This window comes from Apodemus sylvaticus, chromosome 11 (genome assembly GCF_947179515.1).
Source record: "Apodemus sylvaticus chromosome 11, mApoSyl1.1, whole genome shotgun sequence".
Lineage (NCBI taxonomy): Eukaryota > Metazoa > Chordata > Mammalia > Rodentia > Muridae > Apodemus > Apodemus sylvaticus.
Genome location: NC_067482.1, coordinates 95,197,153 through 95,220,703, shown reverse-complemented (window position 1 = coordinate 95,220,703; position 23,551 = coordinate 95,197,153). Strand labels below are relative to the sequence as shown.

At 41.6% G+C, this 23,551-nt stretch overlaps 1 protein-coding gene across 1 annotated transcript in view; it reads left to right on the top strand.

Moving 5' to 3' along the window:
- Actr2 (actin related protein 2) overlaps positions 1 to 23,145 on the top strand; it is a 45,989-nt gene extending 22,844 nt beyond the window's left edge. Inside the window, exons 5-9 of the mRNA XM_052199227.1 lie at positions 7,311 to 7,447; positions 7,869 to 8,018; positions 10,843 to 10,988; positions 15,447 to 15,579; positions 20,550 to 23,145. Of these exons, the coding sequence (XP_052055187.1) occupies positions 7,311 to 7,447; positions 7,869 to 8,018; positions 10,843 to 10,988; positions 15,447 to 15,579; positions 20,550 to 20,720 (737 nt within the window). The 3' untranslated portion in view covers positions 20,721 to 23,145. The remainder of the gene's footprint in view (positions 1 to 7,310; positions 7,448 to 7,868; positions 8,019 to 10,842; positions 10,989 to 15,446; positions 15,580 to 20,549) is intronic.
- The last annotated feature ends 406 nt before the right edge of the window (positions 23,146 to 23,551 follow it).

The window sequence follows — 23,551 nt, the reverse complement described above, 5'->3', positions numbered from 1 at the left end:
ACACATGTATGTGCCAGTGCCCGCAGAGGTCAAAGAGAGCTTTGCATCTTCTGGAGCTGGAAAATACAGGCAGTCGTGAGTCACCTGATGTGGGTATTGGGAACCAGACTTGGGGGTCTTTGCAAGAATATCAAGTGCTGTCAACTACTGAGCCGTGTCTCCAACCCCCAGTTCATGTGTGTGTGTGCTCCTGTGAGTGGGCGTCTGCATCCACATGTAGGTCAGAGGACAGCTTGGAGGAATAGCTTTCTTTTCTTAGGCTACATAAGTAGGTCCAGGGGGTTGAACTCAGACCGTCGGGCTTGGTGCCGCGCATCTTCACCTTGTCAGCCGTCTTGCCAGTCTCTCTCCCTGTCTCTTTAGAACAAAACATTTCCCACATGGGAGGAGCTCTTTGGATTTTGATGGTCTTATAATTCAACAAAACATAGCTGAGAATATAGGACTTTCAATGTGTTCAAAGGAATCTTTGGCATTTGAGGTATAAAGGTACCTCAAGAAACTTTTAACTGGAAAGATTCAGGAATATAATTTTGATTTAGCATATCAAAGAGTCTTCCTAAAGGAGGTATTACCTGAATTCTCAGTGTGTGGCACATACTTTTTGGGGGGGGGGGGGTGTTTTGGATTTGTTTTTTTTCAAGACAGGGTTTCACTGTGTAGCCCTGGCTGTCCTGTCCTCTCACTCTGTAGACCAGGCTGGCCTCGAACTCAAAAATCTGCCTGCCTCTGTCTCCCAGAGTGCTGTGATTACAGGCGTGCGCCACCACCGCCCGGCTCATACTTTTGTTTCAAGTGGTTCTTTTATAACTTTTAAGATATCAATTTCATTATGAGCTCCATAATTCTACATGTAGGTTAGTAAAAATGTGTACTTTATTTACTTTTTTGAGACACAGATCTCCCTGTGTACCCTTGGCTATCTGGAACTCACTATGTAGACTAGGCTAGATTTAAACTCATAGATGATATCCTGCTTCAGCCTCATGGGTGTGTGCATCATCATGCCTAAAACTGTTCCTGTCTTTTGTTTTAAATTATCGTATAAAATACAGGTATCCAGAAGGCACTTGCAGAAGATTTTTAGTGTTTACTTGGTTGTGTGTATGTGCACGCACACATACCATGTCAACATTCAGGAGTCTGCAAAGGTCAGAAGAGGTGTCAGACCCTGGAACTGGAGTTACAGATTATTGAGAACTGCCATGTGGGTGCTGGGAACAGAATGCATACAGGTCCTTTACAGGGCTCTAAACTGCTGAACCATCTCTCCAGCCCCAAGAAATTAATTTTGGTCTTTTGGGGGGGGGGGGGTAGGAGTTGTTGTTTAAAACAGGGTCCATGGTCTCACTATAAAGCCTGGCTATCCTGAAACTTGCTATATAGACCAGGCTGGCTTGAACTCACAGACATCTACCTGCTTTTGCCTCCTGGGTCCTGGAACTAATGTTATGTGCCACCAAATTAATTTCCACCAATATTCATGGTGGAAGTTTTTAAAGCTGTACTAACTGTAATATGTCTCATATTCTATTTGATATAGAAAATGTTTCTAACAGTTAGATAGACACAGTTTCTTTGCTCTTAAGGTGATAATAGTCTAGCTGTAATTTTTCATTTGAAGGAAAAAAATCACATGTTCTGTCAAGAGAGGAAAAAATGTCTGGATAAGTCCACATCTGGATAATTTTACTTTTTGAAACTTTGAAAATAAACTTTGAAATAAACTTTGTTTATTTGTGTGTGAGAGCATGCATATATGTGCCATGACATTTCATGTTGATAGTGGACAGCTTGGAGGGGTCAGCTCTCTCTACCACGGAGAGCAGAGATCAAACTCAGGGCATCAGGTTTGGCAGGAAGCACTTACACCCCCAAGCCATGCCGTAAGCTTCATTTTTCCTTCCCCCTTCTTCCACCCATTCTTCATTTTAAAATAGAGCTTTAGAGGGATTTACTGGCTAATTTCCCAGAGGGTTTGAGTTAAATTCCCAGCATTTTATGTGGTGGCACACAGCCATGTGTAACTCTAGTTTCAGGATCTGGTATTCACTTCTGGCCTCTACAAGCACCAGATAGACAAGTAGTTTATAGACATACATGCAAGCAAAAGACCCAGGCACATAAAATTAAAGTTAAAAAATTTAATAACTTATATAAATAAATTTTATATATATCAATTTTGGAAAGTTGAAAAGGTCTAAGCTTGAACCTGTAATAAGAAATTCATGTTGGGTGAGGAAGAGTTATTTTATGTATGTCAGTGTTTTGTTTGCATGTATGTATGTGCTCTGTGTGCATGCCTGGTGCTCAGAAAGGGTAGAAGGTATCACCAGATCCCCTAGATCTAGAGTTACAGACAGTTTTCAGTTGCATTATATGTGTTGAGACCCTGCGTAGGTCCTACAAGAGCAGTAAGTATGGATCCATCTCTCTAGCTACCCTAAAAGAATTTTTAGGAAAACTGATGTTAATATATTTTTCTAGTAACATTTATAAATGAATCTCTGACAAGTGAGGGGATAGCCTATCTTAATTGCTTATATTTTGCTGCTGCTGCTTTTTTTGGGGCGGGAGGGGGGTGGTTCAAGATGGTTTTTCTGTGTAACCCTGGCTCTCCTGGAACTCTATCTGTAGATCTGCTGGCCTCAAACTCAGAGACCCACCTGCCTCTGTCTCCCAAGTGCTGGGATTAAGGTGTGCACCACCACCACCAGGTTATATTTGGCTATTTTTATGTAACTGTTAACTCCTTAATTTTGAGAAGCAATAGCCCAATAAAATTAATGAAATAACTATAAGCCATACTTTTTCCTCACTTAGTGACTAATGTTTTCAAAAAAATAAATAAATAAATACTTTTATGGTTAAGCGCACTTACTGTTCTTGCAAAGGACCTGATTACAGTTCCCAGCTCCTGGGTCAGACAGCATACAAGCATACATATACAAGCATAAACAACTCCCGGAGACTAGGTACCCTTTTCCGGTCTCCATAGGCACTGTACTCATGTGCACACACATGCTCACACAAACACACACAAATACATGATAAAGAGAAATTTTAACAAGAACAACAACCGTTGTTGCCATTCCAACCTGTAGAACAGATTTTGAATAAGAAGTGGTGTCTATCTGCATGGTCTAGTCTGGGTGGATAGAAGATTAATTGAAATTGGGAATTTCATCAGAGAAGACACAGGAAAAAGCAAGAATTTAAAAGACAGACAACCCAGTGATAGAAGGGCAGGGCACTAGAAATGATGACTAAAGAGTCCTGTTTCTCTTTTTCCAATAGGAAGTCCTCGTGGCTGGAGAGATAGATAGCACAGTGGCTGGCTATATGCCAGCCTCCAAAGCTGGAGGCCGCCTTTACGTGAGATCAGCAGCACCCACATAAAAGCCATACACAACCATACCTGCCTGTAATCCCACTACTCAGGAGGTTACGATGGGGGCTTGCTGGCCAGGCAGTCTGTCCTGATTGGTGAGATTCAGGTTCAGCCAGAAAAAGTGAGTGCTGGAGAGTTAGCTCAGTAGTTAAAGCTGTGTAGTCACAAGAACATGATGTCCAACACCAGCACCCATGTAAAAGTCAACATATCCTTCTAACCACAGCTCTGATAGATGTGAAGTCAGGAGGATGGCTGGGGCTTGCTGGCTCCAAATTGCTAGAGGAAATGCCAGCCGGTTCAGGAAGAAACCCTTCCTCAAAGGAGCAGGTAGAGAGAGATACAAGAGGATACCTACCTGATGCATGAAGATACATAGACACACAGAGAGAAATAAATCTTTCAAAAACAGTAAGGTGGAGAGCACTTGAGAAAGACAGCCAGTACCAACCCTCAGTCCTTTGCAGGTACCCAAGGATGCACACATAGCCAGACAGACTCTTCCTTGGAAGATCAGGATTGAACGATAGCAATGTAGTAGTTTCATGAAGCATTAATTGGGGGAAAAAACAAATTGTTTCAACTTAAAGTAGGAATGTTTATGAATGTATGTTTGTCAAAAATAAACATGCAAATTTAAGAAAATGAGATTAAGCATGTTTATGGTGATATGTTCATGGGCAAGTTTATGTAATAAGAAAGTGAAATGGAGAGAGACTTTTTAGAGATGAGAAAATAATAAAATATATATTATGGTTTAAAAATGTGAATTATAATGGGCTTGCCAAATGGTTCACCAAGTAACGAAGTTTAATTCTGTGGTATGCACACATGTAAATTGTTTTACTGTGAGTTCTTAGAAGTTCTTTTTTTCCCATTATTTTTGAAGTAGTGTGTCGTGTAGCCCTGGTTGGCCTTCAACTCCCAGTGTAACCAAAGATGACTTACAACTACTACTTTTTTTTTTTTTTTTTTTTTTTTTTTTAAGTCAGGGTCTCACTGTGTGTAGCCATGGCTGTCCTGGACCTTGCTGTGTCGACCAGAGTAGCCCTGCTTGCCTCTATCTCCAAAATACTGGATTAGAGGTGTGTGCCAGCCTGACCTAGAACTTGTCATTTTTGTCTTCCAAGTGCTGGGATTACAATCTTTTTCCAGTATGTCAGCTAGAGAAGGTGTTTTCCCTCAGAAATGGCTCTTGGCTTTTTTCAAACTTTTTTTTTTAATGTTAGCCATGATAGCACATACGTTTAATTTCAGCACTCAGGAGTCAAAACCAGGGATACACAGAGAAACCCTTTCTCAAAAAAACCAAAATAATAACAACAGTAATAACAATAACAATTTAATATTACATTATTATCATTATTACTGTTATTACTGCTGTAGGTTGGAGGTATGACTCAGTGCTTAAGAGCACTTGGGGTGCTGGAGAGATGGCTCAGTGGTTAAGAGCACTGACTGCTTTTCCAGAGCTCCTGAGTTCAATTCCCAGCAACTACATGGTGGCTCACAACCATCCATAATGAGATCTGATGCCCTCTTCAGTGGAAACAGGGTCTGCTATGTTTCATTGTGACTGAAGACAGCTACAGTGTACTCACATATAATAAATAAATAATTCTTTAAAAAAAAAAAAAAAGAGCACTTGGCTACTCTTCCAGGGATCCTGAGTTCATTCCCTAGCACGCATGTTGGGTGGCTCACAGCTGCCTGTAGCTGCATGCCCTTTGGATTTGGCAGGTGCACACACAAATACAATAAAATTATATATGTTTAAAATAATTACTATATATATATATAAATATTCAATTTATCAATAGTAGCAATATTTGTGGGTGGGGAGTGACGTTAATGCCATGTGTACATTTAGAAGTCAGGACCACTCTTGTGGAGTTGATTCTCTCCTTCTGCCTTCACATGAGTTCCAGAGCTCAAACTCAGTTCCCCAGGCTTGCTGGGAAAGGGCCCTTGCTCACAGAGCCACTTTACCAACCCCTACTTCTGCCTTTCAGTAGCACAAGCCGGACACTGCACGCCTGTGATTCCAGTCTAGAGCCCAGTTGCTGAGGCAGTCTGCTTATGATTTCTTCGCTAGGCTGAGACTGCCTTAACAACAAATATAAATGAATCTTGTCAGTGGCAAACAGGAAATAGAGCAGCTCTCTTCCTCTTATTTATTGTCACTGTTGTTGCTTATAGGGTTTTGGCCTGGGATCCCACATTACCTCAGGATCACAGGCTTTGGCTGTTGTTGATGGCATTTTACTTTTGTTTTGAGATGGTACCTGACTCTAGCTCTGGCTGTCCAGGAACTCTAGCCATCCTTTTAATGGAAGGGGTGGGGTTTTTCTCCGTTGGTGGCCTTGTTTTTGGGTTTTTGAGATAGGTGACCTAGAGTTTTGGGTTCTTCGATTACAAGCTGAGAGCTGGGTTTCCGGTATGAGCACCAGCCCTGACCAGATGACCTTAGCAGAGTCACTCATCGTCTTACCTTGTAACTGTGTTCATGGTCACTTTTCACACTTGTGTCCTGTAAATGTAGCTTTTATTCCCCTGTAGTAATTGTCCTCTCTGAGGCTTACTGCCATCTGCTGACCTAGGCCTAAGGCTAGGCCTAGAAGGCTTTCAGCCTCTGAGACCTGCTGCTGAATAAGCTCTCCCTTTTTAGTTCTTTCTGAGCTCTGGCTGGCAGGTTCAATTTGACTCAAACTCTAGCCAAGCTGACTGATTCAAACTGGCTTTTCTCTCTGCTTCTGAATAAATCATTCTGCTTGGCCTCATACTGTGGCAATCTGTTCTAACCTTTAGACTTTCTCATTCTCTGGCTAGTTCTGTCTTTGTTGTGTCTCCCTCATTCTCTCTCTCTGCAACCTGTCTCTCTAACTGGACCAGTCAAACTACCTTCCTCTGCTTGTGAGAGTTGGGCATACCCTATTCTGCCAAAATTTTCTCTGATTCGTCACTTTGCCACTCAATTAGGCACCACTTTCAAACTCAGTGCTTCCTTCTACAAGCTAACTTTACCTTCATTGTTTGATTAAAAGAGTGGGCTAAGGGCATGTCTGTATTCCAGCCAGAGCAGCCATGTTGCTGGATTAAAATCATTCTGCAGTTTCATAAGTTAACCATTATACTTTAGAAATTTTCACTTAAGGGCATTCAGTGATTAGGTTGGAAAGGAAATTGTAGCAGGTCTTTCTTCCCAAGTTCTTAAAGAGGCACATAATTGAACTAAAAAACCCACCAGGGCAAGATGAGTTTGGGTAATGCCAATTAGCACCAAACCTGAAACCTGAGTTCCTCCCTTGGCCACACTTGGTAGGAAAGAGCCAAGCCCTCCCCCGCCCCGTGTTGTCCTCGGACTTCACGTGCACCGTATGGCATGCATGTGCCCCTCCCCTCCTCGTGTAAGTAGAATATAAAGAAAGGAGACCCTCAGGGAGCGGACGCTGCCACCTGGGGTTAGAAATGAAGTGCTGAAGTGGGCCTAGGGGCACACACCGATAGTCCCAGTGCTCAGAGGCAGAAGCAGGGGGATCTCTGTGAGTGTGAGGCCAGTCTGGTCTACATAGCAAGTTCTAGGACAGCCAGGAATACATAAATCCTGTCTTGAGAAAAACAAAACAAAAAAGGAGGGCTGGAGAGATGGCTCAGCAGTTAGGAGCGTTGACTGCGTTCACTTCCCAGCACCCACGAGGCAGCTCACAACTGTCTGTAACTCCAGTTCCAGGGGGTCCATGGCAGCAGACATGCCTGTGGTGCCCTCTGCATGGAGGCAGAATTTATACTCACGAATAAAAAGGAAGCGTTGGCTCTACGCCTCACTAACCGCCTTTTTGCAGGTGGAATCTCTACTACATTTAAAACTTCCTCGCTTTGATTTTCCTGAATTAATGCAAACCCTTCTGGTCTTGTGCAGGTTTACTGACTGGTGTAGTGGTGGACTCTGGAGACGGTGTCACTCACATTTGCCCAGTGTATGAAGGCTTCTCTCTCCCTCACCTTACCAGGAGGCTGGATATTGCTGGGAGGGATATTACCAGGTATCTCATCAAGGTAAGTGAACGGAAAATACAAAAGCTAGGTTGTTTACTGACTTAAACAAAAGCTGTGTCTAAAACAGCTCAGGGGCTGGAGAGCTGGCTCGGTGATCAAGCGCACTCACTGCCCTCGTAGAGGAACGTCTTGGGTCCCATCTGGGCCAGCTCTCCACTACCTGTCACTCCACTTCCCACGGAATCTAATGCCTACCTCTGGACCTCTCAGGCACATGCACACAGACACACAGTACACATAATTTCTCCCCAGTATAGCAGTATTGACTTTGCTGTGGGTTCCAGGGATTGAGCTTAGGTTGTCAGGCATGAATAACAAATGCTTTTTACGCTTTGAACCATTTTATCTTTCAGGGGATTAACTTTTGTTCAGTGGAACTCATTCTCATAGATTATTAATTTACTGCTTTTTTTTATTCCAGCTGCTGTTATTGCGAGGATATGCCTTTAACCATTCTGCTGATTTTGAGACAGTTCGCATGATTAAAGAAAAACTTTGTTATGTGGGTTACAATATTGAGCAAGAGCAGAAGCTGGCCTTAGAGACCACAGTGTTAGTTGAGTCATATACAGTAAGTATTCCTATGTAAAATACATTGTGGGTGGACAAGGGGCATCTGTGTTTATTAGTGTGTAACCTAGACTCCAGAGTTTTAGTTTGTTTGCGCTTCTCTCTCTCTCTCTCTCTCTCTCTCACACACACACACACACACACACACACACACACATTTATATATATAATGTGCTAAATATCATACCTAGGTTCTTATGTGAGTTATTATAATATGTTTACATATGATTTTTCAGTATCTCCTATGTTAAGTTTCTGTGATTTTAGTTATTAGGGATGCCATATTTTGCAAATTAGAGCAAGAATTAAATTAGAATATAATTAAAAAATGGAGGTTACGGGTCTGGAAAGATGGCTCAGCAGGTAAGAGCACTGACTACTCTTCCGAAGGCCCTGAGTTCAAATCCCAGCAACCACATGGTGGCTCACAACCATCCGTAATGAGATCAGACACCCTCTTCTGGTGTGTCAGAAGACAGCTACAGTGTATTTACATATAACAATAAATAAATCTTTAAAAAAATATGGAGGTTATATTTGAGATTTTAACATCTTCAAGCATCTTCAGAATATATCTCAACATGTTTTGTACAGTGTTACTTCTCTGGGATGTTGCTTAAGAGTTATAAAAAATAGAACACAATTATAATTGTTATACCTTATGGAGATAATATTTCTTTGTTGCATGACTTCCAAGTTCTTTGGTTATGGAAATGTCATCGTGGACCTGTTTCTCAGCCTGTTGGACTTTCCTGAGACATTCTCACTATATGTAGTGTAGGGTCCTTTGCCTCTGCCTCCCAAATGGTGGGATTGCAATCACGCGTTTCTACTTGGACCTCAGAGTTTTGTAATGTATCATGGGCTAATCATCTAAGAAATGTATTTTGGAAATCTCCATGCTTTGTAGCCCAAACTGGGTTAGAACCCAGGCTGGTTTCAGATTTCTTTTAAAATCCATTATGTTGCACATGTTGTGAATGGTGCCAGCTTGGATCACGGGGCATGGTGGCACATGCTGTAATAGAGGCACTCCGAACTCCGAGCAAGAGCTCCACATAAGTAATGACAACAGCCTCGTGAGGCCTCCAGAGTAAAGCAGAGTAGCTCGCTGTGGCACTTGATGCATTCTAGGCCAGCCAAGGGTACGTCGTGAGACCCCGTCTCAAAAGTCAAAACAAAGGAGAAAAGATTGTCAGAGAGCAGTTGTGATAAAACATGCCTTTAATTCCAGTACTTGGAGGCAGAGGAAGGAGGATCCCAGAACTTGAGGCTAGTCTAGTCTGTATAAAAAATAGAACACAAGCCAGCCAAGGATAAAGAGACCCCGTATTTCAACCCCCACCTTCCCCAAAAAAATGCCATTTTAAGGATACAATAAAAATGTACTTTATAACGTCTAGTAACCTCCAGGTTTGTCCAGGTGGTTTATGATCCCTATTTTCAATCTTAATTGTTTTGAAGGAAATGGCATAAAAGCAAACCAGGAGAGAACTAACAATGTAAGACTTGATTTGTGTTGGACACTGTTAAAACAGTCTTTAAATTAGTTCAAGCTCAGCCGGGACTAATAACCAGGCCATCTTACCCCCTCTCTAACACTCCCATAAAAAACAAAAAGCCAGACATGGTGGTGCCCACCTGTAACTTCAGTAACTTTGATATGGGGCTGAAGCCTTGAGGAGTTTGAGGCCCACTTGTGTATGTAGGTCAGCTTCAGATTCTCTCAATGACAGCCTGGCACAGTGTGCCCCCTGTCAGCACACTGACAGCACTTGGGAGCCAGATGCCTGAGGCAAACAAGCCAGCCATACAGACCAGAGTTCAGTGGGTAAGGGATTTCTGCATAAGTCATGCTAAAATGTCGGACTGTCCAGGTCTTACTGGCTTTGGTTGGTTGGTGGTTTTTGGTTTTTGTTTTTTTATTTGGTGGTTTCGAGACAGGGTTTCTCTGTGCAACCCTGGCTGTCCTGGAGCTCACTTTGTAGACCAGGCTGGCCTCGAACTCAGAAATCTGCCTGCCTCTGACTCCCAGAGTGCTGGGATTACAGGCGTGCGCCACCGGCCCAGCATTACTGGCTTAAGTTAAAGTTATACTTACCACTTAGATAAAGTTATTTAAGATGTAGTAGCATAAACATTTTTCTAAATCAGTGTTCCTTCATTTTTTTGTTTTGTTTTGAGATAATAATGTCTCAACATGTAACAGCCTGAGCTGGCCTTGAATTCATGATCTTCTTGCCTCTAGAGTGTTGGCATTGCAGGCTATACACCGTGCCCAGCTGCTGCTGGCATTGCAGGTTATACCCGTGCCCAGCTGCTGCTGGTTGGTTGGTTGGTTTGTTTTTAAGAAAGAAAATGCCGGGCGTGGTGGCGCATGCCTGTAATCCCAGCACTTGGGAGGCAGAGGCAGGCGGATTTCTGAGTTCGAGGCCAGCCTGGACTACAGAGTGAGTTCCAGGATAGCCAGGGCTACACAGAGAAACCCTGTCTCGAAAAACCAAAAAAAAAAAAAAGAAAGAAAGAGAAAATGTGTGTATGCACATGTGTAAATCAAAGGATTGCTTTTGGGGCTCAGGTTTTTTTTCTGTCTTATTGAGATGCTGTCTCTTCTTGAGCACATTGCTAGCTACTAAAAACGAAAATCAATAGAGTATGATGTTAGCAACATCATCTGAGTTATTTTGTTTCACCTAAGAAAAGTTTAGGAAATTTTATTGCTTTTACATAATTTTGACTACAGAACAGATATGTTTAGAACAATCACTGTGTAGAGAATGTGGAGAGAAGTTTCGCTGACTAATACCTGGTTATTTTGTTTCCAGCTTCCAGATGGACGTATTATTAAAGTTGGAGGAGAAAGATTTGAAGCACCAGAAGCTTTATTTCAGCCTCATTTGATCAATGTTGAGGGGGTTGGTGTTGCTGAATTGCTTTTTAACACAATCCAGGCAGCCGACATTGATACCAGGTATTGTAGACAGCATTTCCAAGTCATTTATTAAACATGGATGAGCCACAGAGATGGCTCAGCAATTAAGAGCATTTGCTGTTTGTCTGGAGGACCTGAGTTCCTTTCCTCATACACATGTCAGATAGCTCACAACTCAGTCTGTAACTCAACAGCGCTGGCCTCTATTGGGAACCTGCATTCATGCACACAGAATTGCTGTGCAGACACACACATTTAGGCATGGTTTAAAATTATAAGAACAAAATGGTTTTGGTTTTGGTTTTATTTGTGTTTTAAAGCACGGTTTCTCTGTATATAGCCCTGGTTGTCCTGGGACTTGCTCTGTAGACAGGCTGGCCTCAAACTCAAGAGATTCTGCCTCTTGTCTCTTCCTCTGCCACTCTGCCTTTCTGCCTCTCTGCCCCTTTCCCCCTCTGTCTCTGCCTCTGCTTCTGCTTCTGTCTCTGCCTCCAAATGCTGGGATTAAAGATGTGTGTTATTTTCCCCTTAACATATATCTCCTTTTTGGATAGAGGTGTAATTTGATGTTTTGCAAAGCCAAGGATATGTTTTGTAGAGCACGGTATGGTGCAGTGGGAGGAATCCCCACTGAGGTAGCAGCCAGTGTAGAATAGAGCCTATCTGAGGGCATGGGGAAAAGGGAAGGAGAGAGAAAGAAGAGAAGAGGCTGGCCAGGAACATGTGGGGGCGTGAGGGGGCGTGTGGAGGGGGGAGCCTTAAGGAGAGAAGACAGTGAGAGGCCTGACAGTGGTGGTGCACGCCTTTAATCCCAGCACTTGGGAGGCAGAGGCAGGTGGATTTCTGAGTTTGAGGCTACCCTGGTCTACAGAGTGAGTTCCAGGACAGCCAGGGCTACACAGAGAAACCCTGTCTCAAACAAAACCACCAAAAACAAAGAAGCACTGGGTTTGATCTCTAACACTGCATCTGCTCTAATTCTGTCTCAGTTAGCTAGCTAGCTAGCTAGCTAGTTATTTGGTGTGTGTGGTGTGTGTGTGTGTGTGTGTGTGTGTGTGTGTGTGTGTTTTGATGGTGATGGTGGGTGGAGTTGCTTCCTTCCACCATTTGGATTCCAGGGACCAACCTGAGGCTATCAGGATTGGCAAGAGGCATCTTTCCCCACTGAACCATCTCACCAGACCTTTAAATTTAGCTGATTAGTTAGGTTGTTTGTTTTTTTTTTTTTTTCTTTTTTTTGACAGGGTCTCACTGTGTAGCCCTGAGAATAGGCTGGCCTTGAACTTAGAGATCCTCCTGCCACTGCTGGAATTAAAGGCATGTGCCACCAAACCCAGCTTAAGTATTTTTTTTTTAATTGACAACAGTTCTATTTATGATATATAGCATGATGTCTTGACTTTTAATAGAGTATACATTACTGTACATACAACTTTTTTGATGAGCACACTTCAAATCCCAGTGCTTATCAAATATACAATATATTTTAGAAACAGAGTCTGTGTTGTGTGATAAGCCTCCTATCTAACTGAAGTTGATTAGCTTTGATTGGCAGCTCCTCTATCCAGTCACCAGCTCACTGTCCCTACTAACCACCATTCTCTTCTCTGCTCCTGAGTTCAGGGTCAGAGTCCATGTAGATAGGACCGTGCAATATTTCCCTTTCTTTGCCTCGCTTCATCTAACAAAATTTCTTCCAGGACTATCTTCATTGCTTCAAATTACAGGGTTTCCTTTTTTTAAGGGAGAATTACATTCTATTGTGTATACTAATTTCTTTTTTATTTGTTTTGTTTTGTTTTTTCCGAAACAGGGTTTCTCTGTATAGTCCTTAAAGCCCTGGCTGTCCTAGAACTTACTCTGTAGACCAGGCTGGCCTCGAACTCAGAAATCCATCTGCCTCTGCCTCCCAGAATCCTGGGATTACAGGCGTGCACTACCACTACCCGGCTCACACACGATTTAGCGTGACTCACAAACTGTGGTCCGGCTAATCTAACAGTGGCTATCTTCTAGTTCAAGAATCCAGGCTGGATGTCTCTGCTGGTCTTCAGTATAAGCTGGAATCTCACAGATTTGGCTCCAATGCCAGTGAAGGGATGGGCTTGTTAGTGAGGGGAAAGCAAGCAAGCAGAGAGGGAATCCTTCTTCCATGCCCTTATATAGGTTCCAGCAGACAGGGTGTGCTTCCCATCTAAAAGATCCCTCACAGATGGACCCCACTGTTTTTTGGATTTTAGTTAATTCCAGATGTAGTCAAGTTGATAACCAAGAATAGCTAACAAACACCCTTTGAGGGAAGGAGTCTATTTCCCTATGTAGCCTAGGATGGCCTGAAACTCACTATGTAGACTAGGCTGGCCTTGGGCTCAAACTCTTAAGAGATCCACCTGCCTTTGTCTTCCGTGTTGAGATTAAAGGCACATACCACTTTACCTTTTTGGCTGAGAAATTTTTACATATTCTCAGCATGTAGCTTTATAGGCAAATATTTACTGATAATGAATCATGGAGTTTTTATATATATAAATTTTATCTTGTATTACAAATGAAAACAAATTCTATACTATTGAAATGAATGGGTTTATTTGGTTATACATAAAGAATTAAATTTTGAGAATAGAGAGATGACTCAGTGGTTAAGAGTGTTTGCTGCTCTTGAAGAGGACCCAGATTTGATTCCTATACTCACATGGTGGCTCACCAGAATCTGTAACTCCAGTACCAGAGTATCTGGAACACTCTTTAGCCTCATCAGGAACCAGGCACACATGAAGTACACATAAAATAATTCAGGAAAAAATGCACACTAAATAAAAATAAATCTTTTTTAAAAAAAAATTAAATCTTAAACTGGGTATGGTGGTTCACACCTGTTTAAGGCCAGCCATAGCTATATATAAGTCCATCTTGGACTGCATGAGACCCTGTATCAGAAGGAAGAAAGGAAGAAATCTTGAGTTGGGGTGTGGCTTAATGGTTGAGTGCTTGCCTTATGTGTATAAGACCTAGATTTTGGTTTCCAGCCTTGTTCATACACACCAAAAGAAGAAATCTTGGCTGAATATTTGATAGTATAAGACAAAGAACACTGCCAATTTTTTTAGTTGGTCAGTGTTTTGATTTTCTAACCATTATGAGTGCTAATCATCAGCCAGATATGGTGGCAAATGTCTTTAATTCTAGCACTTGGGAGACAGATCTGAGTTTGAGGCCAGCACAGCTTACATAACAAGTTTCAAGCCAACTAAGGCTACATTGTGAGATCCTATCTCATAAAAACACGGCAGAGATGAGGATATATCTCAGGCAGAATACTTAGCCTGAATGTGTGAGCCACTAGCTTCATACCTCAGTGCTGCAAAGAACAACAGAACACAATAGCATAAACATGTTTAAGACCATTTCAGAAATTATTGGAGATTGTGGACTAATCTTGAGTCAGAATTCACTTAGTGATTTTTGTTTTAAATGAAACTCAAAAGTTAGGAATTCAAATATTAGTTTTCACTTTTATGTTTTGAGACAGGGTTTCTCTGTGTAGCCTTGGCTGTCCTGAAACTCACTATGGAGACCAGCCTTGCCTTTAACATAATGTAGTCCACCTGCCTCTGTCTACCAAAATATACTGATTTCATACTTTTTTTTAAAGATTTTTTTTTTATTATTGTATGTAAGTATACTGTAGCTGTCTTTAGACACACCAGAAGAGGGCGTCAGATCTCATTATGGATGGTTGTGAGCCACCATATGGTTGCTGGGAATTGAACTCAGTACCTTTGGTAGAGCAGTCAGTGCTCTTAACCTCTGAGCCATCTTGTCAGCCTTTATTTCATACTTAATGTGACTTAAAGACAAAAAGTATTGTCTTTGTTTACTGTAATGTTTTTCTAAGAACGGAAGTCTGTACACACAGTACCAGTTTTCTACCATAGTCTTGGATGAACCCAGATGCTGCATGACATGGCTGCATGGACACTGCACGGTAGGCATGTTCAGAACGCGGCCACAGGGAAGTCGCTTGAGGAAACACTGGTAGGCATGCCACCAGTGAACACTGCAGACTCTCTGCATGTTTGCTTTTGAATTGTTTTGGCTGTTACACTTTAGAGAACCTTGACTGTTATCAAGTCTTTCAGAGTCCCCATTCAGTTATGTACTAGAGCTCAATTTAGAGCTGTGGCTTGTGTTTCTTATCTGTTGTACAGTGATAGTTCATTAGGGACAGGTGGTGGTGAGCTGTTTTCCCTCCTTTCATGTCATGATACATCTTATTGCTGTCATGTTACAGTCCTAATCTAGCAGACTTGAGCTTCTGAGCTTCCTTTCTCCACTTCATAGTCACCTGGCTTATGTGGTGCAGGTGTGGAGCAGGTGTGGAGCCCAGGGCTTTGTGCACACTAGGCTCTGCTGAGCCTCATCCAAAGCCCAAAATTGGGGGCAAAAACGTACCGTTTTCATAATCTGAAACTGAATATATCCACCATGTCTTCCTAGATCTGAATTTTACAAGCACATTGTGCTCTCTGGAGGTTCTACCATGTACCCTGGCCTGCCGTCGAGGTTGGAACGAGAGCTTAAACAGCTTTACTTAGAACGAGTTCTGAAAGGAGATGTGGAAAAACTTTCAGTAAGTATCTATACCAGCTGTTAACCTTTGTTTTAAAACTCTGTAAAGGAGCTTGTGGATTGTGACAACCACTAGAGGGAGCAAGAAGTCTTATAACAGATTTGCCTCTTGAAGATTTGCAGGGCTCACTGGAAATTGTCCTGGGATAGTGAGTGCTCCTACCTACTAGGTTACCACTCTGTTGAAAGAATACAGGTGACTGAGTACAGTGTCCTAGGTAGTCTGTGGTACTCTTTAAAAAGAAAAAGAAAAAGATTTATTTATTTTATGTTTATTAGTACACTGTAGCTATCTAAAGAACACACCAGAAGGAGGGCATTGGGTCCCATTACAGATGGTTGTGAGCCACCATGTAGTTACTAGCAATTGAACTCAGGACCTCTGGAAGAGCGGTCAGCGCTCTTAACCACTGAGCCATCTCTCCAGCCTGGACTCTTATGCAGTAGGTAAGACCTTGGGAAGAACCTACTTGTGCTATGGAGAGAAGGGAGAGGAAATGTCCTGTTTTGGGTGGCTCTTTCTTTCTTTCTTTCTTTCTTTCTTTCTTTCTTTCTTTCTTTCTTCCTTCCTTCCTTCCTTCCTTCCTTCCTTCCTTCCTTCTTTCTTTTCTTTCTTTTCTTTTCTTTTCTTTTCTTTTCTTTTCTTTTCTTTCTTTCTTTCTTTCTTTCTTTCTTTCTTTCTTTCTTTCTTTCTTTCTTTCTTTCTACAGTCTTCATATGTGTCTTGGCTACCTTGGAACTTACTGTGTTGACCATACATGTCTTGAATGTAAAGAGATTTGCCTACCTCTGCCTCCCAGGTGATAGGATTATAGACCTACACCATCACAGCTATCTTGGTTTTTAACTTTGTGAATATGTAACCAGCCTTTACTCTTATCGCGTCAGAATTCTGGTTTTAGGTTATTTTTCTATTTGTTGTATGTCTTATCTCCTCAGTCATGTTTGTGTTCTCAGAATTCTCACAGCTCTTAAAATTGACTTTATTGGTCATTGTCGCCATGCACTAGAATATAATTGCTGGTGGTTCTTTGTCACGCCCTCTCTTCCCAACTGTGGACTGTGGGAAGCATACTGTGTTGTAGCCCTCACTATTCTGTAACCACGTCCATATATCAGCCTGACCTCAAACTTGCCTGCCTCAGGGATTAAAGGTGTGTACCACCAAGCCCAGCTTCAACCAAGAATCCTTGAATCATGGCTTTTTACTCTCAGGATTTGTTCCCTGCTTTAGATGATACGATTCCATGTTTCAGAAGATTCTGTGTAGCGACACCAATGTTACAATACTTTAATAGTTCATTCACAGTTCTCATTTCATTGAGCTATGTAGGGAATTTAAAATCCATCTCTGGTGATCACTTCTTTACCCTGTATACGTTTTTGAGGGAGTGGGCCTTTTGGACCTACATTCTGGTGAAGCCCACTGAAGCAGGGACTTGGACACACTGGTCTCCCTTCCTTCTCAGTTTTGCAGTGCAGAGTTTAGACACAGGACCTGGGCAAGCACTCTAGCACTGAAGCATACCCTATGCCAGAAAACATTTCCTGAAACGCCAGCCCTGTGCCAAGACTGAGTTTAAGTAGTTTACTAGTAGTAATAATAAATGGTGTGGGAAAAAGAAAGCAAGACTACGAGGTAGAAAATGGTTGTTGTTGGTAATAAGTGGGTATGCTCCCTCGCTCCTGATCAGACAGGCCTTTGGGTCAGATACCTGTCAAGTTAGGGAGTAAGCATTTCTAGTCAGGAATAGTGCAAAAGGATGAGTTGGCAGAAATGTCCCAGCTGGAGCAGAGTATGCAGGAGAGGGTAGAAAAAGAAAGCTAGCAAGCAGACAGGTCCGCTAGGCTTTTATGATAGATAGCGGCTCATTTATCCCTTAAAAGAATTTGTAAACCCAGTGTGTTGGAGGAGGAGCCAAGAAGGTTAAGCCAGGAAGTTATGGCAGAGATTAAACATGGAGTAGGGTGAGACGGTCCTCTAGAAAGTGACTGGAGAGTGGGAGAATGCCCTAGACCGCTAGACATTGTGAAGGACCCAGGTGAGGTTGGTGACACATTTAAAGCAAAATGTCGAGCTTCTGTACTGTGTGCTGAGCTGCTTGAAAGTAGGTCAGATTTGATTACCTGAGTGGATATCTTGCCAGGTGAGTGAGTGTAAGGAAAGAAAAAAAAGTCAGCAAGGATGATGTAAAGAAATGGGGGCTGGTGAGATGGCTCAGCGGTTAAGAGCACTGACTGCTCTCCTGAAGGTCCTGAGTTCAAATCCCAGCAACCACATGGTGGCTCACAACCATCTGTAATGAGATCTGACACCCTCTTCTGCTGTGCCTAAAGACAGCTACAGTGTACTTACATATAATAAATAAATCTTTAAGAAAGAAAAAAAGAAAGAAAGAAATGGAGGGTTGGCTAGGCAGTGGTGGCACACGCCTTTAATCCCAGAACTTGGGAGGCAGAGGCAGGCGGATTTCTGAGATCAAGGCCAGCCTGGTCTACAGAGTGAGTTCCAGGACAGCCAGGGCTACACAAAGAAACCCTGTCTCAAAAAAAGAAAAGAAAGGGGGCTGGAGAGGTGGCTCAGCAGTTAAGAGCACCAACTGTTCTTCCGAAGGTCCTGAGTTCAATTCCCAGCAACCACATGGTGGCTCACAACCATCTGTAACAAGATCTGACTCCCTGGAGTGTCTGAAGACAGCTACAGTGTAATTACATATAATAAATAAATAGATCTTTAAAAAAAAAGAAAGAAAGAAAGAAAAGAAAAAGAAATGGAGGGTCTGGAGAGATAGCTCAGTGATTAAGAGCACTTGCTACTCTTGTAGAAAAGCCAGGTTCAGGTCACAACCATCTATAGTTCAAGTTCCAGGTAATCCAGTACCCTCTTCTGACTGCCTTGAGCTCCAGGTATATACACGGTACACATAAATACATGTAGCCAAAACTCACACACATAATTTCCCTCTTTCGTTTCCCTCCTCTCCTCTCTTTCTTTTTTTTTTCTTTTTTTTTTTTTTTTTTTTTTTTGGCTTGGTTTTTGTTTTGTTTTTGTTTTTTTGGGGGGGTGGGTTTCTTTTTTTGTTGTTTTGGGGGTTTTTTTTTTTGGGTTTTTTTTTTTTTTTTTTTTTTGAGACAGGTTTTCTCTGTGTAGCCCTGGCTGTCCTGGAACTCACTCTGTAGACCAGCTGGCCTTGAACTCAGAAATCCACCTGCCTCTGCCTCTCAAGTGCTGGGATCAAAGGCATGCGCCACCACCGCCTGGCTAAGTCTTTTCTTTTTAAAAGATGTTTTATCTTTAGGTTATCTCTCCTAAATTTTGCAGTCAAGTTTTTTTCTCAACCTTAGTTTCCGTAATTAGCATTTGAAAACACCAGAGCCAAATCATGTTTTAATATTTATTTTATTTTTGTGTGTACCTGGGTATACATTTGTGCACTGCATGTGTGTAGGAGCACACGGGGTGAGAAGAGGCAGCGTATCCTCTGGGACTGGAGTTACAGACCATTGTGAGTAGCCATGAGTTGCTGGGCATTGAACTCAGTTCCCTAGCAAGTGGTCTTAACAACTGAACCATCTCTCTTTTTTTAGTAATCAGGAGTCCATTTATTTTACTTTTCTTGTTGGAGACAGGTTCTTTCTGTGTAGCCCTGGGACTTCCTATATTGATCACGCTAGCCATCAAGCTAGCGTGTAACTCAGAGATTTGCTTTCCTCTGCTTCTCAATTGCTGGTATTAAAGGCATGTGCCACCACGCCCAGCTTTTTATTTTTGAGATTCTAAAGTAATTACATTTCTTCCTCTCCTCCCTTCTCTCCTCCCTGTCCTCCAATGTACCCTCCCTGCCACCAAGGGAAGAATTTTCTTTCTTTTTTTTTCCTTTTTTTTTAAATTAGATATTTTCTTTATTTACATTTCAAATGTTATCCCCTTTCCTTGTTTCCCCTCTGAAAACTCCCTATCCCATCCCCTCTCCCCCTGCTCACCAACCCACCCACTCCTGCTTCCCTGTCCTGATGTTACCTACCCTGGGGCATCAAGCCTTCCCAGGATGGAGGGCCTCTCCTCTGAGATGTCTGCTAAGGCCACCCTCTGCTGCACTTGTGGCTGGAGTCCTGGGTCCCTCCATGTGGACTCTGGTGGGTAGCGGAACCATTTCTACTCTCTCGGACCCAGATTATTTTAAGGAGTATGCTTAAAATTAACATTCAGTTGATATTTTAAATAACCCTGCCTGAGGTAAAATACAAAAACTAGTTCCTTTTTTCTTAAATTTAAATTTTCTCAATTTCTTAGATTTTAGTTTTAAGAAAATAGAGACAAAAGCAATTGCCCTTATGTAGTCCAAATGACCCTAAACCTATTCAAACACTCAATAGTTTGAACAAAACTTCAAGACATTTAAAGGCATGTTGGATCATGATTATCAGTACACAATGAGTAAATAAATAATAATAATAATAAATGAAAAACAGCCGCACAGTGGTGGCACACACCTTTAATCCCAGCACTTGGGAGGCAGAGGCAGGCGGATTTCTGAGTTCGAGGCTAGCCTGGTCTACAGAGTGAGTTCTAGGACAGCCAGGACTATGCAGAGAAACCCTGTCTCAAAAGAAAAGAAAAGCAGAAGGGGCAAGATTTTTCTCCAGGGGCTCCAGGGAGAGATTGGTTTTTGCCTTATAGTCTTACAAATCATCCCAGGTTTATCAAAGATTAGATTAGTAAACTGCAGCTCCCCCTTGGTACCGAGTAATGAAGACAGTATGCTGAGAGCAGAAAGAGCTGGGCTGATGCTTACTCCTGCCTCAGGATATGCCAAGAGCAGTTGCTGGGTGCCTGAGGGTAGGCCGCGGATCACCTGTGGACATCCTGTGTAGACTGCAGATTGTGGAGATCCAACAATACGTATATGCAGAAGTCTTCCTGAACCAGCAGTATACACACATGGTCTCATTGCTCTCTGTCTTCTTTAGAAATTTAAGATCCGAATTGAAGACCCGCCCCGCCGGAAGCACATGGTGTTCTTGGGTGGCGCAGTCCTAGCAGACATCATGAAAGACAAAGACAACTTTTGGATGACCAGACAAGAGTACCAAGAAAAGGGTGTCCGTGTGCTGGAGAAACTCGGTGTGACTGTTCGATAAAATGGCAGGCTTGTCCCCATCACGCCTCTAATGCTTTTTCTTTTTCCCTTTTTTAAAAAAAAAAATTTCTTTATTGCCAATCTTTGAACTCATTCAACTCTGGGACTGAAAGCGGCCTCTCTGTCTCTTTTGACAGAAAGAAAGGTCAAGTTGTTTTTTTTTTTCTCTGTCTTGGGGAAGCATTGCTAAATTCTTGTTAATATGGGTAAATCTGGTTTAAGGCAACCAATTCTCTGCAAACATTACCAAGGGCAAAGGGTTGCTGCTGTGTGTTTCTTTCTAAGTAGTTAGATCATTCTTGTAGGCTTCCAATTTTTACTTTATTGCTCTGCTGCTGCTAGTTTTAGTTTTAGCATTGTAGATGATATGTCTTTATTAGCATAAGAAGAAACTTTCACAGGAGCTTTTACATATTCTGGGTGGGGGTGGTAAGGGATGGGTGGGCAGCCCTGAGCCCTTGAGGGCATTTCCTCTGTAGTGTTAGCTTTCAGCAGTTAACTGCTGCTGCTTTCTAAGTACCCTGAAGCATCTCCTATTAACATCTTCGGGAAATATTAGGCTCAGAACTAAGGTGTTTGGGGTAGGTTTTTATGTGGTGGAACAAATGGGTGGTCTTTCTATTGTGATTTTTGAGGTTTTCTGCTTCTGGGTACAAAAGATAAATGAACCTCATTTACAGTACTTTGACCTGGTAGGGTTTTCTTCTTTTGGTCTGCCTGGAACTGTTTCCATATAACACACACACAAACACACACACACACACACACACAGCAATCCTAGTGTTTTATTACCATGAGATTTAGGGGTTTGTTCAGCTGGGAGTATATTTCCTACACTCTATCAGTAAAAAAGTAACATTTAAAAGAAATGCTTTTGCTAGGTCAAATTATAGATAGAAAAGGGCCAGCGTTTTCTAAATGCTGTTGTTTTTTCTGGAAGCATTGAGGTAATGATACCAACCAAGTTCCATTCTTGAAAGTTGTACTTTTATGTTCCTGATCAGTGCTTCTTGACAAAAGCAACTGCACAGAGAAGTAATTTGTGGCCGTGGGTTAATTATAATTGTTGTAGTGACATTAACATTGGGACTTGGTGCCAGTTGTTTTGTTTTGTTTTTTTCATGAGACCTGGGACAAAATTTTAGCAACAACCACCACAATAGCAAATTTACCAGTAGTCAGCCATGTTTGTACAGCCAAGAAGGCTACTTCCAAGCCCTCTTTGGTTCTTGCAGGAAGAGTGTTTGCAGACCTGTTAGGAAATCCTACTTATGAGTCCTGTTGGTGGACTCAGAATCAGATGGTACCCAAGTGTGAGGTCTTTCTAACACTGTTAAATGAAATGAGAAGTTGTATCACAGAAAATACAAAATGATGATTCTGAGAGAAATATTTTCCTTCATTTCAAAGTATTCTTTACTAAGGATGAATTTGAAAAAATGGCTTTTTTTCCTTTTTTTCTTTCATTTTGGATGCTTAAAATCAGAATTTTTAATGGATTTTCTTTTTAGATAACTAAAATTAGTTTATATGAAATTAGCAGCAAAAGGAAGTTTGTCTTAATAATGCAGCTTCTGTGATATTAAGTATTTTTGCCTGTTTTACCTCAATTTGAACAAATAGGAGAAGTCTGTGTGCATGCTGGACATGCTCAGTACACATAACAGCCCGCCAGTGCCGGCTGGTCGGTGTTGGGTGCGTGACTCAGAGTCACGTTGGAATTCCTAAGCGTTCCTAAATCATGTTGTCAAATTCTCCAGTCTCTGGAGTCCTGCGCCCATTACAGGACACCTGCTGTATATAGGACTGGTACCAAGGACTATTGAGTGTAGAAAAACGATCGACTCTTGGCTTTGACCATGGCTTTAAATAAAGGGATGGAAAACAAGAAAGAATAGGATGGAATCTTGAATAAAACCGTGGAAGAACATTATTCTTTGTACCTTGAATGTAGAATTTGTTTTTATTTCATAATTCTGCTAGCAAACATGACTGTTAAAATGATGTATTTATATATGTAATAATTTAGAACTTCCATTTTATAGTTTTCCTATTCTAAGGTGAAATAATGAATTTAATAATTTGGGACTTGGGACATACTGTATTCTATTGGAGGTGTCAGGTTTGAGTCCTTCAAAGATTAAAAAAAAATTGTTTTTTAAAAGATCTTATTTTTAGCTCTTGAAACCCATCGTCACTTAGATTTCCAATGCCAATTAAAATTCTTTTATTTTTAAATTAAAATCATCCATGCCTTGAGGGACTTCTTAGAAAATGTGGTATTGGGTATTGACTTTCACAGTTCTGAGCACTGTTACTATCTATCTGGCAAGTTTTGGAAAGATCAGTGGAAAGCTAAATATTCTAAATTTAACACAAATATACTTCTTTTTGATTAAGAAAATAAATAAGATTTTTCAAAGTAATTTGAATTTTGTCTTTGTTTTTCTTTTTGTAGTTTTTCTCTTTAATTTTGATATTTTTATATGTACTTTCAGTTTTGCTCTGCAAGATAGGTTTAGACCTTTAACCTGCTTAGTTCAAGGCCATTCAAGGTTCTGTTGCTGTGTATCTTATGTGACGTAGACTGAAGAAACAGGGTGTTATAGCCAGGTTGATCTGGAACTACAGCTGTGTAGCCAAGGAGGACTTGAACTCCTGATTCCCCTGTCTCCACCTTCCAAAGTGCTGGGGCAATAGGTGTGCATGACAGTACCCAGCTCTGGTTTAGTGTTTGTTGTGACAAAACTATTTCTACTGAGGTTTTATTTACTATTATGATCTAGCCATTTATATTTTATATTTTTATGAAACAAGGTCTCTCTATGTAGT